We start from the raw sequence: 15970 nt of genomic DNA, 5'->3' as shown, positions 1-15970 counted from the left end.
CAGTGGAGGAAAGCACAGGGGGCGGTGTACGAACACGGGGAGAAGGCGAGCAGGATGCTGGCGCACCAGCTCCGGAAGCGAGACGCGGCTAGGGAGATTGGGGGAGTGACGGATAGAGCTGGGAAGGTGATGCGGAGGGGGGTAGAGGTCAATGGGGTCTTCAGGGACTTCTATGGGGAACTGTACCGGTCTGAACCCCCGGTGGAGGAGGGTGGAATGGGGCGCTTCCTGGACAAGTTTCGATTCCAGAGGGTGGAAGAGGAGCGGGTGGAGGGACTAGGGGCGCCGATCGAGTTGGAGGAGGTGGTCAAAGGGATAGGGAGCATGCAGTCGGGGAAGGCGCCGGGGCCGGACGGGTTTCCGGCCGAATTCTATAAAAAGTATTTGGACCTGTTGGGCCCCCCTGTTGGTCCGGACCTTCAACGAGGCGGGGAGGGGGGGTGGGGGGTGGGGGGTGGGGGGGCTCTGCCCCCAACTATGTCACGGGCGCTGATTTCCTTGATCCTGAAGCGGGACAAGGACCCTCTGCAGTGTGGATCATATAGGCCGATTTTGCTGTTGAACGCCGATGCTAAGCTGCTGGCAAAGATCCTGGCCACTAGAATAGAGGATTGTGTGCCGGGGGTCATACATGAGGACCAGACGGGGTTTGTGAAGGGAAGGCAGCTGAACACAAATGTGCGAAGACTCCTCAATGTCATTATGATGCCGGCGGTGGAAGGGGAGGCGGAGATAGTGGTAGCGTTGGACGCGGAGAAGGCCTTCGATAGGGTTGAGTGGGAGTACTTGTGGGAGGTGTTGGAGAGGTTTGGGGAGGGGTTTATCCGGTGGGTGAGGCTGCTCTACGAGGCCCCGATGGCAAGTGTAGCCACGAATAGGAGGAGGTCGGAGTACTTTTGGCTGCATCGGGGGACGAGACAGGGGTGCCCCTGTCCCCCTTGCTCTTCACGTTGGCGATTGAGCCCCTGGCCATGGCACTGAGGGAGTCAGGGAACTGGAGGGGCCTGGTGCAGGGTGGGGAGGAGCATCGAGTGCCGCTGTACGCGGACGACCTGTTGCTATATGTGGCGGACATGGTGGGGGGGATGCCGGAGGTGATGAGGATTCTTGGGGAATTCGGGGGTTTCTCAGGGTATAAGCTGAACCTGGGCAAGAGTGAGGTGTTTGTGGTGCATCCGGGGGATCAAGAGGAGGGGATTGGTAGGCTCCCATTGAAGCAGGCAGGGAAGAGTTTTAGGTACCTAGGGGTCCAGGTGGCGGGGAGCTGGGGGGCCCTGCACAAGCTCAACCTCACAAGATTGGCGGAGCAGATGGAGGAGTTTAAGAGATGGGATATGTTACCGCTGTCACTGGCGGGGAGGGTGCAGTCCATCAAGATGACGGTGCTCCCGAGGTTTTTGTTCTTGTTCCAGTGCCTCCCCATCCTTATCCCGAAGGCCTTTTTCAGGAAGGTCAACAGCAGTATCACGGGTTTTGTGTGGGCGCATGGGACTCCGAGGGTTCGAAGAGTGTTCCTGGAGCGAGGTAGGGATAGGGGGGGGGGCTGGCGTTGCCCAATCTCTGTGGGTACTACTGGGCGGCCAACGCAGCGATGGTGCGTAAGTGGGCAGTGGACGAGGAGGGGGCAGCGTGGAAGAGGATGGAGGCAGCGTCTTGTGTGGGCACGAGCCTGGAAGCGCTAGTAACGGCGCCGTTGCCGCTCCCTCCAACGAGGTATACCACGAGCCCGGTGGTGGCGGCTACCCTCAAAATTTGGGGGCAATGGAAACGGCACAGGGGAGAAATGGGGGGCTCAATGGAGGCCCCGATATGGGGGAACCATCGGTTTGTCCCAGGGAGGACTGATGGCGGATTTCTGGGCTGGCACAGGGCAGGGGTTAGGAGGTTGAGGGACCTGTTTGTGGAGGGGAGGTTCGCGAGCTTGGGGGAGTTGGAGGGGAAGTTTGGGCTCCCCCCGGGGAACATGTTTAGGTACATCCAGGTGAGGGCGTTTGCCAGGCAGCAGGTGGAGGGGTTCCCCTTGCTGTCCCCGCGAGGGGTGCAGGATAGGGTGCTCTCGGGGGTGTGGGTCGGAGGAGGGAGGATCTCGGACATATACCGGGTAATGCAGGAGGTAGACGAGGCCTCGGTGGAGGAACTGAAGGGGAAGTGGGAAGAGGAGCTGGGGGTGGAGATTGAGGAGGGGACGTGGGCGGATGCCCTGGAGAGAGTGAATTCCTCCTCTTCCTGTGCGAGGCTTAGCCTCATACAGTTCAAGGTGCTGCATAGGGCCCACATGACTGGGACGAGGATGAGTAGGTTTTTCGGGGGCGAGGACAGGTGTGCTAGGTGCTCGGGGAGCCCAGCGAACCACGCCCATATGTTTTGGGCGTGCCCAGCGTTGGGGGAATTTTGGAAGGGGGTGGCAAAGACGGTGTCGAGGGTGGTGGGATCCAGGGTCGAGCCAGGCTGGGGACTCGCAATTTTTGGGGTTGCAGTGGAGCCGGGAGTGCAGGAGGCGATAGAGGCCGGGGTCCTGGCCTTTGTGTCCCTAGTAGCCCGGTGGAGGATCTTGCTCCAGTGGAAGGATGCGAGGCCCCCAAGCGTGGAGGCCTGGATCTCGGATATGGCGGGATTCATTAAATTGGAGCGGGTGAAATTTGGCCTGAGGGGATCAGTACTGGGGTTTTTCAGGCGGTGGCAGCCTTTTCTGGACTTCCTGGCGGAACGGTAGGAAAAGAGGCCGGCAGCAGTAGCAGCCCGGGGGGGGGGGGGGTGTAAGGTTAGGGGGGAGGGAGAACTGTGCACATGGGTTTGTGGAGGGTGCTATCTCTCTCTTTTTTGGTTTTTCTCTTTGTTCTTTTTCTTTGTTGTTGTTCTTTTTTTTTTGTTTTCTGTTCTGTTTGAAGTTGCTCTTGAAGCTGGGGGGGTATTGTTCATGGGGTGTTACCACGGTTGTATGTTAATAGAGCTAAGATGTTTATATTTTGTATTTTGTAAAAATTTCAATAAAAATTAATTTAAAAAAAAAGATAACTCAAGTTGATTGGTTTAGAAAACCAAATGACTAAATAAAAGCCAAGGATAAACCTGCTCCAGACACGAGACAAATACTAAGCAAAAAGCAGCTATCCCTGCAAGTAGCAACCAAATCTGTCAACCATCTCTCTGCCAAGTTAGCATTCATGCACTACAAATTTGACCAAATGATTCAAACAATTTTACTTCAACTCCTTTGAAGTGTTAACTGTATAGATCTAAAAATGAAATTATTAACATATTAAACAATAACTTGCTTTAGTAGGATAATAATATGGTAAAGTGCTTCCTAAATGAGGAAAAGGAACACAAATCTAACCATTGAGAACTCGGAAAGACAACTGAAATCTTAGTTGAAGAGTTGTTTTTGAAAAGACTTTTGAAAGCCGTGAGGGAGGTAAAGACTTAGGGATTTAAGACAGATTTCCAGAGAGTCAGGATTCCTCTGCCTATAGTTGGGCAGAAAAGATGTCTTGTAAAAGACAAAAGATCCATAGAACCAGTTGTCCACGCTACACGCACACAATTAGTTACAGACTAGAATAAATGAGACTCTCACAACAATTCTCCAACCATTATTCTTGGTCAGGGAAGGTGCTAGTGTGCTGTTCAAAGGACAGCAGGGAAAAGGTTATGAGAAATATCGATCACCTTCCCTCTTTTTAATTTTTTCTACTCAAATTTGACTTACCAATGGTTCAGCCATCACAACTTCAATCTTTTTTTCAGCCTGAACTGTGAATTCTGCAAAGAGGCTCTTAATAACATATTCCCCAGGTTTGATGTCCGGGTCAATGGTAATGTTCGACATTGTGACACTCTTCTTCTCCCAGCTGGGATTACTACCTGGAGAAATACGGCGCCTGGCTACGGTGCTAACAGGTGCTGATGCTGCATGAAAACACAAAAAATATGATTATTTATGATGGGCAGGAAGCATTCGATGCAGCATTGTAAGCAGCTTAAGCTGGACACAGAAGATTATACGAATCAGCAAATTAACATACATTTCTACAGCATTTCTAATAGGGAAGCACATCTCTCAGCAATTTATCAAGAAAAAAGGTATACATTGACACAAGAAAAACACATTTAGATTGGGGTGGAAGGTTTGAAAGCAAAATTAAACTAAAATGCTGTTAGATGCTTTTGGCAGCAGGTAGTGACAAGATAAACAGATTTTGAAGTTCCAGAGGTCAAGAAGGAAATGGTTGTAAGAACAGCATAACAGACTGCAGGGAACAAGTTAATGATCCAATTACAAGGCATCATTTGCTTGGGAATAGTAAGGTTAGGCAAGGATAGAGGTAATGGGTGTCTGGGTCTTTCTATGGAGGTGAAGACAGACTATTGAATAATGACTAAGTTGAATTTTGGAACCAGGCATGCTGGCAAGGAGATGGTTGAAGTCAAGGCTTGGAGTGGTAAAGATGCAATCTTGATTTTACAGCAGTGAGGGAGAGACTGTGGTGAAGGCAGAAAATGTTCCAGCAGTGAAACAAAGGAATCGTGGTATTAGATTGATGTGAGAAAGGAAACTCAACATGGATTACAGAAAATACCATGGTTCGCAAATCCAGAATTGTTCATTCTGGTTAATCATTATCCGTATCTAAGGAAGGATATGCTGGCCTTGGAACGGGTCCAGAGGAGATTCACAAGAATGATCCCTGGAATGAAGAGCTTGTCGCATGAGGAGCGGTTGGGAGTTTAGAAGGATGAGGGGGGATCTTATTGAAACTTTCAGGATACTGTGAGGCCTGGATAGAGTGGATTTGGAGAAGATGTTTCCACTTGTTGGAAAAACTAGAACCAGAGAACACCATCTCAGACTAAAGGGACGATCCTTTAAAACAGAGATGAGGAGGAATTTCTTCAGCCAGAGGGTGGTGAATCTGTGGAACTCTTTGCCGCAGAAGGCTGTGGAGGCCAAATCACTGTCTTTAAAACAGAGATAGATAGGTTCTTGATTAATAAGGGAATCAATAGATATGGGGAGAAGGCAGGAGAACCGGGATGAGAAAATATCAGCCATGATTGACTGGCGGAGCAGACTCAATGGGCTGAGTGGCCTAATTCTGCTCCTCTGTCTTATGGTCTTATTATAGCACAGAAAGAAACCAATCAATCTAACTAGTCCATGCCAGCTCTCTGTAGAGTAATTTAGTTGCATTACCCTGCTCTATCCCCATAGCCCTACAACTTTATTTCCTTCAAGTGCCCATCCAAATTATTTTTGAAATCACTGATCATCTCCGCTTCCACCACCGTTGCAGGCAGAGAATTTATCTAAATGACTTGGATGAAGGGATTGAAGGTATGGTTGTGAAATTTACTGACGACACAAAGATAGGTAGGAAAATAAATTATGAAGAAGCCGTAAGGAGACTACAAAGAGGCATAGGTTAAGTGAGTGAGTACAAAGCTGGCAAATGGAATATAATGTGGCCAAATGTGAAATTGTCTAATTTGGCTGGAAGAATAATACAAGCTTATTATCTAAATGATGAGAGATTTCAGAGCTCTGAGGTGCAGAGGGATTTGGGTGTCCTAATACACGAATCAAAAAAGGCCAGTATGAAGGTACAGCAAGTAATTAGGAAAGCTAATAGAATGTTATCGTTTATTGCAAGGGGAATTGAATACAAAAGTAGGGCAGTTATGCTTCAGTTATACAGGGAATTGGCGAGACCACATCTGGAGTGCTGTGTACAGTATTGGTCTCTTTATTTAAGGAAAGATACAATTCAAGTTTACTGGACTAATATCAGGAACAGGCACATTGTCTGCTGAGGCAAGGCTGGAGAGACTAGATCTGTATCCACTAGATTTTAGGACAATGAGTAAGAGGCAACTTGAATGAAACAGTTAAGCTTCTGAGGGGTCACGAAAGGGTAGATGTGGAGAGGATGTTTTCTCTTGTCAGAGAATTTAGAATTAAGGGTCATATTTAAAAATAAGGGGTCATTCATGAAAGACAGAGATGAGGAGAAGCAAGTTTGTCACTGGAACTCTCTTCCTCAAATGGCAGTGGAAGCAGAGTCTTTGAATATTTTAAGACAGAGCTAGATAGATTGTTGATTAACAAGGAGGGTGAAAGGTTCTTGGGGATAGGCAGGAACGTGGTATTGAGGTTTCAATTAGATCAGCTATGATCTTACAAAATGGCAGAACAGGCTTGAGGGACTGAATGCCTACTCCTACTCCTAATTTGTATGTTTGTATGTTCTTCCGTACATGCTTCCTGCTGAAACTCTTGCCCAAAGCCTTAAACCAGTATCCCGAGTTCTTATAACATGTTACGAGAGGGCGATATTAGGAAATTGGGTCCAAAAATGGGATTGAAGATGTAGCAGGCAATTTAGTAATTTAGTAGACTGAGGGAAAAACTAAGAATCAGAGGGATGCGCCCACACCTGGCCTGAGTTACACTGTCTCATTCAGACTTAAACTTATTAGTGGGAATACAGAGGATGCCCCTGTTCAGCAAGGGTGATTCACTTAGATCCATTGTCTTTCAGGGCACTCCTGTCTGACCAGTTATCAGCCCATTACAGAGTCTGATGACTTCTTTGTCCATCAATGGGAAGTTAGTTATCAATAGCGTGATTCTGTTCCTTTGTATACACGGGAGTGGGAAATCAATCAGCCAAGATAATGCTGATGGGTTCACGTTTGGACACCCCAGGAGAGAACCTTTATTTGAGAGGCTGGACAGAGCTTAGAGAGAGAAGGTATCCAGTTTTGAACATGTGAGGAGGAAGATGCAAAAAGCCACCTAAGTTATGAAACAACTGACCCAGAGACAGGCTTTCGAAAAGGATTGTAAGGAATTTGACTAACAACAGAAAATTGCTTTGTAAATACAAGTATCATCTTCAGCTGCCTATTTAAGTGGAATGAGAGCTGTATATTCATTTGAAGTGATATTTAATGGGAACTCGTGTGTTCAGGTGAAGAAACTACCTGTAATCTGTTATTGTTAAGGTTGAAGTTTAAAAGTTTAAATACTGTTTTTCTTTTGTTATAAATAAAGCTTGTTTTTAAAATTGACGAGCCCTATTTCTTAGATCACTCCTGGAACAAAATAAGTTATGGTTCTGGTCCAGTCTCTTAGCCTGGACCATGCGTTCATAACACATCAGCCAATGGAACAGCTTTTCTTAGTGTATCTCATCTAAATCTGTCAAAATCTTTTACACCTCTGTCAAAATTCCCCTCAAACCCCTTTACTCAAAACAAAACTACCCCAGTTCATCTAACATAAAAGTCTATTAATGCATTTGTAGTTCAGTTGCATGAAACACAACAATTTTAAAATGTTGACAAAGAAAAGCTCGAGCATGGACTGTTCCTAAATCTAAGCATCAACTTTACATAATTGCCCAATTGCAGTTTTTCAAAGTCTCTACTGTAAATCCTGGGACTTACATTTGAACTTATAGCAGTTCTCTTATTTGTAGTACAAAGCTATCAATCTCAGTAGAGAAGCTATCTACCTATTAAGGTCTAAATTGAAGAACTGGCCTCCATGTGAAATTAGGCTGAGGTGTTTGATTCCCTGAAGCAGAATCATCTTCCATACTCCCAAAACTATGCATTGAATGATTTTGTTAGTTCTTACAGTGCTTGTACCTGGTATCAAACATTCTCAGAGCATGATGCTGATTAGTTTCAGAGTCACTAAAATAAAATTCATTCAATCTGGGTGGAAAACACCAATTAGAATAAATTGGATTTTTCTTGCACACATCTCAACAAGCATACTTTTCTTAGCCATCACATCCCTTAAACAGAGTTCACTGCAGTAAATTTACAACATAATTTTAGAACGTAAATGCTCTCAACACAATTATTAATTTTTGCTATTTGATCCCATTGAAGAATACCGCAACTATCATCTACTCTCCACATTTACTTTCCACTTCATAATGTTCAAAATTGATGTCTATACTATACAATGAAAACAACATTTCAAAATTAAATTGGCAATTCATACTGGAAAGGGTTAATCTTCCAAAACTAAATAAGCAAATGACATTTGAAAAATAACGATTCACTTGTTTCTGCTCAGAATTCATTAGCTACATTGTCACCTTGACAGTTTACAATCAGCTATCATTTTTATTAATTAGAGTACACTATTGTGTGTGCATATAGGGCTTTCGTATAAACTGTATAGCAATTTTCAATCATAACACTTAATAGAACAGGAAATGTCTGCCCAGTGATTAGATGGTTGCTAAGAGCAGCATAGTGTTTTGGCAAATTAACGGAATGGTAAAACAACATAACTGGCTCATAAAGCAGTTCATGAGTTCAAAAGCCAATGTTTTCAGTGCCACGGGAGATTAGCAGATTTTCACACCCTCAGGCGGTACCAGGCTATTCATTGTGCAATGGGCTAACCCTTTCTTCCCAGAACAAATTCAGAAATGGTTACATCAAGTTTACATAGTTTTGTCATAACTTCAATGCATTTTTCCCAACTTTCCCATGCTCATGTAATGTTTCATAAATAGCTCTCCAACATAAAGATGTATTTAAGGGGAAGTTAGAGAAATACTGCAAGCGTTGCTGATCGGAAAAGATGAAGCAGGATGGGAGGAAGCTCATTTGGAGCAGAACAACACAGGCTAATTGGGCCAAATGGCCTGTTGATGTATTGTAATTTCTATGTACTTCTGACTAGGGTTTCCAACATTCTAAATTGTCCAGGGTCTCCAAGAATGCCGATTGATCTCCAATACCCTGGTGCTATAAATCCAAAAGAAAAGTACTTGCAGCTGTAGCACATGCCTGTGTGCCTACGTACTTTCACTTCTTGTGTGACAGCAACCTGCACCCCACCACCATGAGCCACTTCCTGCCTCTCATTTCAAGAAACTTGGAACTTCCTCGACCACTGGTCAACACAACTTCACTGGAAATGTGAATTTGCCACACTTACATTACAGCAGCAGATGGAGCAGGACCAGCAAATTCCAGACTTAACACAGCAAGAATTTCACCTGTACAACTAAGTGTGGTTGTAACAGGCTGCAACTGATGATAAGAGAGAATACGGACCCTTTATTATGCACAGGCTAAATCGCTGGCTTTGAAAGCAGACCAAGGCAGGCCAGCAGCACGGTTCAATTCCCGTACCAGCCTCCCCGAACAGGCGCCGAAATGTGGCGACTAGGGGCTTTTCACAGTAACTTCATTTGAAGCTTACTTGTGACAATAAACGATTTTCATTTTTCATTTCAATTCTGTGCACCTGTTGATGTACCTATCAAAAATCCTGTGCTCCAAATTAGTCACTGTGTCCTGTAAACAATATTTGCAAAGTATGTTAGAGATGTAACAGGCTTTCAGTGGAGGCAGGGAAAGGAGGGAGGGGAAGAAAAGGTTAAAAGGGGATATCGGCGACAGGCTGGAAAGCAGGAAAAGTTAGAAAACAAACGGTATGATGATGCAAGTCAAAAGGGGATCGCGTAATAGGGCAAGTGCAAAAACAAAAAGTTGGACCTCGAGGACATGCAAATAGGAAAAGCAGAATCATCAACCATAACTGTCAAAAAAAAAAACAGGGACAGCTCTGGGTTCTGATCTAAAATTTATGAACTCATCAATGTTGAATCTGGAAGGCTGGAGAGGTGAAGAGAAAAGAAAAGCTTGCATTGAACATTGCTGGAACAGTGGAGGAACCAGTGTCTTCTCAATTACATCGTAATTCTTCCAAAATGCACCACCATTTTAACAGTTACCGGTTTCCTGGCACCAATCATCTCCTTTTCAGCAGACATCTACTCCCTCTACACCTCCATATCACAGCAGAATTACTTAAGAGCCTTCCACTTCTTCCTTGAATGAAGGTGCAAGCAGTCCCGATCCACCATCACCCTCCTCTGCCTTACTGATCTTATTCGCAAAATGAACAATTTTTCTTTGATTCCACTCACTTCCCCAAATAAATGCAGTCGCTATGGGAACGTGTATGGATCCAAGTTATACCTACCTTTTGTGGGATACATGGAACATTCTTTATTCCGGTCATATTCAGGCTCACCTCTTTTTCCAGTACATTGATTACTATGTCAGTGCTGTTTCCTGTTCTTGGCGCAGCTGGACATTTCATCAATTTTGCTCCCTATTTACTCTTTTCCCTCACCATCTCTAACACTACTCTTCCTCAACCTTGTTATCTCCATGTTTATTGAGCAATATCCACTAGAATCTCACTGCCTTCCAGAGCCACCCTGCCTATATTTCCACCCATGCAGTTGAGAGAACTCTATCTCTGCCACATCTGTTCTGATGATGCCCCCTTCCAGACCAGTACTACCATTATATCTTCATTTTTCCGCAACTGTGATTGACACAGTACCTCAGCTGTGTCCATTCTATTTGCTGCATGTCTACTCACTCCATCCCCTTACAGGCAGAATCACAATAAGGTTGCCCCTGTTCTCACTTTTTACTCCATAAGCCCCCACAGCCACGGATCTCCCTCTGGCATTTCCATCACCTCCTTTGTGATACCATCACCAAAAGTATCTTTGCTTCCAATATTCCTTCAAAATGATGCACTGCGCAGGTGCTTTGCCCTGCATGGAAACGTGCTGCGCAGGCGAGCATGGATGCGTGGCCATGCATCAACCTTAATAGGAACACACAGTCCAATAAGCAGGTCATGCATGAGGAAAGAACATAACAGGGAACATTGTTCCTCTTCTCTTCCCTTTCAGCTTTCCGAAGCGGTCGCTCTCCTTTATGACATTCTTGTCCTTTCCTCAAATTATCCCCAATGTTCCACCCTCTTCCGATGCAAGTACAGGAGCTCTGAAAAAGTCATCCAGACTCAAAACATTAGCCCTGTTCTCTCTTCAGAGATGCTGTCAGACATGCTGAGATTTTCCAACATTTTCTATTTTTGTTGCAAGAGTTCCAAATACCCCTTCAATGCAAAACAGTGATGTAAATGTACTTTCAATATAGTATACGCTGCTTTCGCTGTTTTCTCCTCTATATTCATGTCTATCTGTTCTTTCTTTATTTGTCTGGCTACTATCCCCTTTTGTTACGCACCATAATCCTTTTTCCATTTAATTTTTCCAGCCTCCCATCTTATCACAGACCTTGCCTTTGGTTCTTTACTCACCTCCCTCCCCCCCCCCCCCCCCCCCTACCTCCTCTCCCCCCCATTTCCTGCCTCTGTTCTTGCTTAGCTCGTTACAACCTAACGTCTACGAGTTGTAATGAAAGGTCATGAGCCTGAAATATTCACTTTGTTTCCCTCTCCACTGATGTCGTCTGATCCAAGTATTTCCAATATTTTCGGTTTCTCTTAAAAAATATTCTCACATTGAGATTATTTTATAGTGTTATGTAATTTGAACAGGGAGAGATGTGTAATAATTTATTTCTCCTCTTGGCTGACCACAAGAGTGATTTTTAAAAGTAAATATAGAGTACCCAATTTTTTCCCCCAAATAAGACCAATTTAGCCAATCCACCTACCCTGTGCATCTTTTTGGGTTGTGGGCTTAAGATGGCTTCCCATCTCAACAATGTCTTCATATCGCAGACTGATCTGCCCTTTCCTTGTGGATCAATAAGATATATTTCAGGTATTTCTTATCACAAACCATTTTCTGGTATGGGACAACAGTACCACTATTTTCCATTATCCAGAGACTGGGTTGACAGCTAACCACACAATGGAGAGGGTTGCTACCTAACTAACATTCCAGTTATGATTAGGCATTGAAATATTTTTAACTTGAAATTCCATCCTCATGGGGCCAGTAAGTCAAGCAGTCAATGTAATTTTACATCACTTCCATTCAATTTGTGCTCAATCAGCACCCGAGAAGGCTATTTGCATTTTAATTGCGCGCATGTTCTGACGTATGTCTGAAGAAGTGCAGAAACCATTTAAGAAGTCACCTGACTCACTGGAGATCATTTTGTGATCCATATTCCATGTTGCTTTTTAAAAGTAAAATATCAATTTCTCAAAATGCTCTATGGGCACATGACATGATCATAAAAAACTGTAAATTAGCCAGTTACAACAAAGCAGCCCTTTACCATGCAAAGTTGCTGTGGTGTATAAATAGTTTCCCACAGACTGTGTCGTGGAACACAACTCATACCTACATAACCTGATTCCAAAATATTTCTGCCCAAATTTGATATCCAGTTTTCATAAATTATTGAGAACTATGACATAACTATAACTATTCAGAATGCACAAGTACTAAGACACTTAACTAAGGTAATTACAGAAACATTTGCAAGGAATACCGCAAGGAATACAGAATGGGCAACCGCATGCCTGATATTGTCGGCTATTTGACTCAGAAAGCATTGCAGCTTAAAATATTACATTTATATTAACATATGAATTAGGAGGATGCTATTCAGCCTTCGAGGCTGTTCCACCATTCAATAAGATCATGACTGATCTGGTTGTGGGCTCAGCTCCACTTTCCTTTCTACCCCTTTGACTCCCTTGTCAATCAATAATGTAACTCAGCCTTAAAAATATTCAATGACCTTGCTTCCACAGGTCGATACAAACTGAAGGCCGCATGTGTCTTTTGTACGGCCCTTCCCCGGGATGATTTTTGTGCTGTATTATGATAATGAATTGATTGACTCAGCCAGGTGCCCCCAAAACTGAGGGCCACAATTCCATGAGCAATTGGGGTCACAAGTTTCTTTTTCCATGGGAGCAGTGCCAACTGTGAAGCAAGACAGCCTGGGATCGGTTCCAAGTCCTCATGCCGGTGCTTGATCTATTTTTTCTTGCCCTCTGTTGGAGGATATGGCTCAAGTAAATGAACACTGCCTCCATCAGAACTTGGAAAATGATTGTGGGGAAAATACCATTGCTTCCCATTCTCAGAACTTTGACTCACAATTCTATTCAACACTCACACTCCCCGCTCTCAGCACTCTACTCAGATCTTACATTTTCTCTTATTTCAAGTAAATATGTCACCTTAAATGGTCCTTTTCCATCCAAAATGGCACAGTATTAAAATCAAGATTCATTCTACAGTACCTTCCTCTAACACACTTTCCTGGGACCACAAACCCAGAAGCTCATCACCTTCACTCTTGCCTATAATTAAATTTCAGACCATCAAAATATACGAGTTAAGAGGCAAGGTAGACCAAATGGCACAGTTATAGAGTATACAAAGACAAAAGAGCCTTGGGGTTCACATGATTAAAATTTAAAGTTGACAGGGCATATAAAGAGCACTTATGGGATCTTGGGCTTCATAAATCGGGGTATTAATTATAAAACCAGGGAAGTTATGCTGAACTTTTATATAGCTCTGGGAGGCCACAATTAGAGTATTGTGTCCAGTTCTTTAGGTAGGATATGACAGTCCTCGAGGAGATTGCCGATTCTTTTCAGGAGTACGGGATTTTAAATACAAGGTTAGATTGGAGCTGGGGTTGTTCTCCTTGGAACAAAGGAAACTGAAGGGAAACTTGATCAAGGCGCACATTACAACAGGTTTAGTTAAAGTAGACAAGGAAAAGATGTTCCAATTAGCCAATGATATAAGGATCAGGGACTAAGATTCAAGGTTTTGCACAAGGGATATGTGAGGTGATCAGCTAGTAGTAATGACCTGAAATGGTAATAACCTTGGAATTTGTTGCCTGCAAGGGCAATGGAAGCAGAGATGATGAATATCAAAAGGAAATCGGATTGCTGCTGGAAGGAAATAAACTGGCAGGGCTATGGGTAGATTAGACAAAGGGGATTGATTGGATTTCGAGAAAGAGAGAGAGAGAGAGACATGGACTCAATGGTTCGAATTACCTTCTCCTTTATCATAATGACTCTATGACTCAGTATCACCTAATTTCAAATTTATGATTTACATCATTAACCCTTCAACCATGGCTATGTATTTTGGTTTCACAAAAGGACTTGCATTTATATCAAATTTGCAATAAATTCAATTGTACAGGGCCATCTGCAAAGTCCATCAAATGGCAGAGTTGGATACACATCTTTGTGGTTATCTAACGCCATCAGATGAAAATAATTGCATACATCTTCATGGTGGTGGTGGTGGAGGTAAGAGGTCACCACTGACCAGAGGTTTAGCTGGATCAGCATCAACATTGAGAAAATGCTGGGCACTCAAGACACATAACTGTCTGACCAAGCCTTTCCATCTTCTACAAGCTTTGTTATACGTATAATTCAAAGTGTATCCTTCATTTAAACACTGTTCAGGCTATGCAGTTCATTTGGCCAGTGCTCCACCACAGCATCCACCACCTTCAAGATTGGATGCAGCAAAACTGCAGGGTTACATCAATGTCACCAGACAGCCCCATAACATCTACAAGATCATGACAATGCCATCAGCTCTAAATTTGCCTCTGAGCCCCACATCATCCTGATTTATATATAAATGCTGCTTTCCTTGCATTGACCTGGAACTCCCTATCTGATACCAATGTACCCTTCTTCAGGGAGGACAAATTGTGAACAAGGAGCGGAATAAGACAACTGGAGACCAAGGACAGTGTGCACAAAAGTACAATCCAAATTTCAGCAACAGAAACCACATCTGAATGGCCAGATTTCAACACTTTGTGTATCTTTATTGATTGTAATTTGTCAGAACGAATTTTGCCCTACCATTGGTCCCTAAACTTACTTTCTGGAAACCCTTCCTAAATCAGTGTACTATATTTAAAATGAGTGACACTCAGAAATTATTTGGATCTTGGCAAATTTTGAAAAATATGAAGAACTGCATGAAACTGAAACATGTTGATAGACAATGTTAAGGTGACAATTTCACCATATTATGTGGCAAAACATTTCATTTCCAACTGGTCACCAATTTAGCCAGCTTGGAGCACCACAAACTATGCTGCCATGTACCAGCATATAAATTAGAAACCCCTCCTTTTTTTTCCTTCAGCAACGGAAACATAGACTCACATTTCAGGAAAACGATCAAATGGATACAAGTGCTCCACTTTCAACTTTCATTTCTGAAAGCACTTCCAATGATAATTTTCATTCCCTGCAGTTCACAGGAAAGTTTGAACAGAAATGTAATGTCTCCACCCTTGTTGCAGATTACTGCAGAGTAATCATTAGTGAATTAACACCTGTGAATCTGTTTCTTACGCTGAACAAGCACTATTTACTAATTAATTTTGAACCAAATTTGACTACATATTTAATTTAATTAGCATTGTATGCATGGTAATTTAGAAAAGTCCAATTCCAGTTACAAATCTTTCATACAAGTACATTACTGATGCCTGCGAGTGCGTTTTACAATGTGTTAAGTTACAATTAATTACTGTTTCTCTTGATTGAAGTCTGAAATTTCACCAAAGTAATTAATACTGTTTTAATAACGGGGCGGCACAGTGGCGCAGTGGTTAGCACTGCTGCCTACGGCACTGAGGATCCGGGTTCGATCCCGGCCCTGGCTCACTGTGTGGAGTTTGCACATTCTCCCCCACAACCCAAATATGTGCAGGTTAAGTGGATTGGCCACACTAAATTTAGTTTTAATTGGAAAAAAATAATAATTGGGTACTCTAAATGTATTTTTAAAAATACTGTTTTAATAACTAATAATACTGACTTTAACTATGATCTAACAAGAACTTTTATGATCAAGTCTTAAGAGTTTACCACCGCTTGTATTTATATGCTGTACCTCAATTAACAAAGAATGTTGCAAGGAGCTTCACAGATGGCTGGAGTGGATTTGGGGCAGCGCAGTAGCACAGTGGTTAGCACAGTTGCTCCACAGTTCCAGGGTCCCAGGTTCGATTCCCGGCTTGGGTCACTTGTCTGTTAGAAGTCTGCACCTTCTCCACATGTTTGCGTGGGTTTCCTCCGGGTGCTCCGGTTTCCTCCCACAGTCCAAAGATGTACAGGCTAGGTGGATTGGCC

General features: G+C 43.5%; 1 protein-coding gene across 19 annotated transcripts in view; it reads right to left on the bottom strand.

The window, feature by feature from the left end:
- Window positions 1-15970, bottom strand: part of fryl (furry homolog, like) — a 553990-nt gene that overhangs the window by 361928 nt on the left and 176092 nt on the right. For all 19 annotated transcript variants that reach the window (XR_005459993.1, XM_038791218.1, XM_038791221.1 and 16 more), the window contains one exon: window positions 3710-3909. Coding sequence is in view for 18 of the 19 variants with exons in the window: in XM_038791214.1 (XP_038647142.1) it covers window positions 3710-3909 (200 nt within the window). In the remaining variant the exon portion in view is untranslated. The remainder of the gene's footprint in view (window positions 1-3709; window positions 3910-15970) is intronic.

This window comes from Scyliorhinus canicula, chromosome 3, assembly GCF_902713615.1.
Source record: "Scyliorhinus canicula chromosome 3, sScyCan1.1, whole genome shotgun sequence".
In the NCBI taxonomy this organism is placed as follows: domain Eukaryota; kingdom Metazoa; phylum Chordata; class Chondrichthyes; order Carcharhiniformes; family Scyliorhinidae; genus Scyliorhinus; species Scyliorhinus canicula.
The sequence above is the reverse complement of the archived record's forward strand: the minus strand, read 5'-3'. Positions and strand labels throughout refer to the sequence as shown.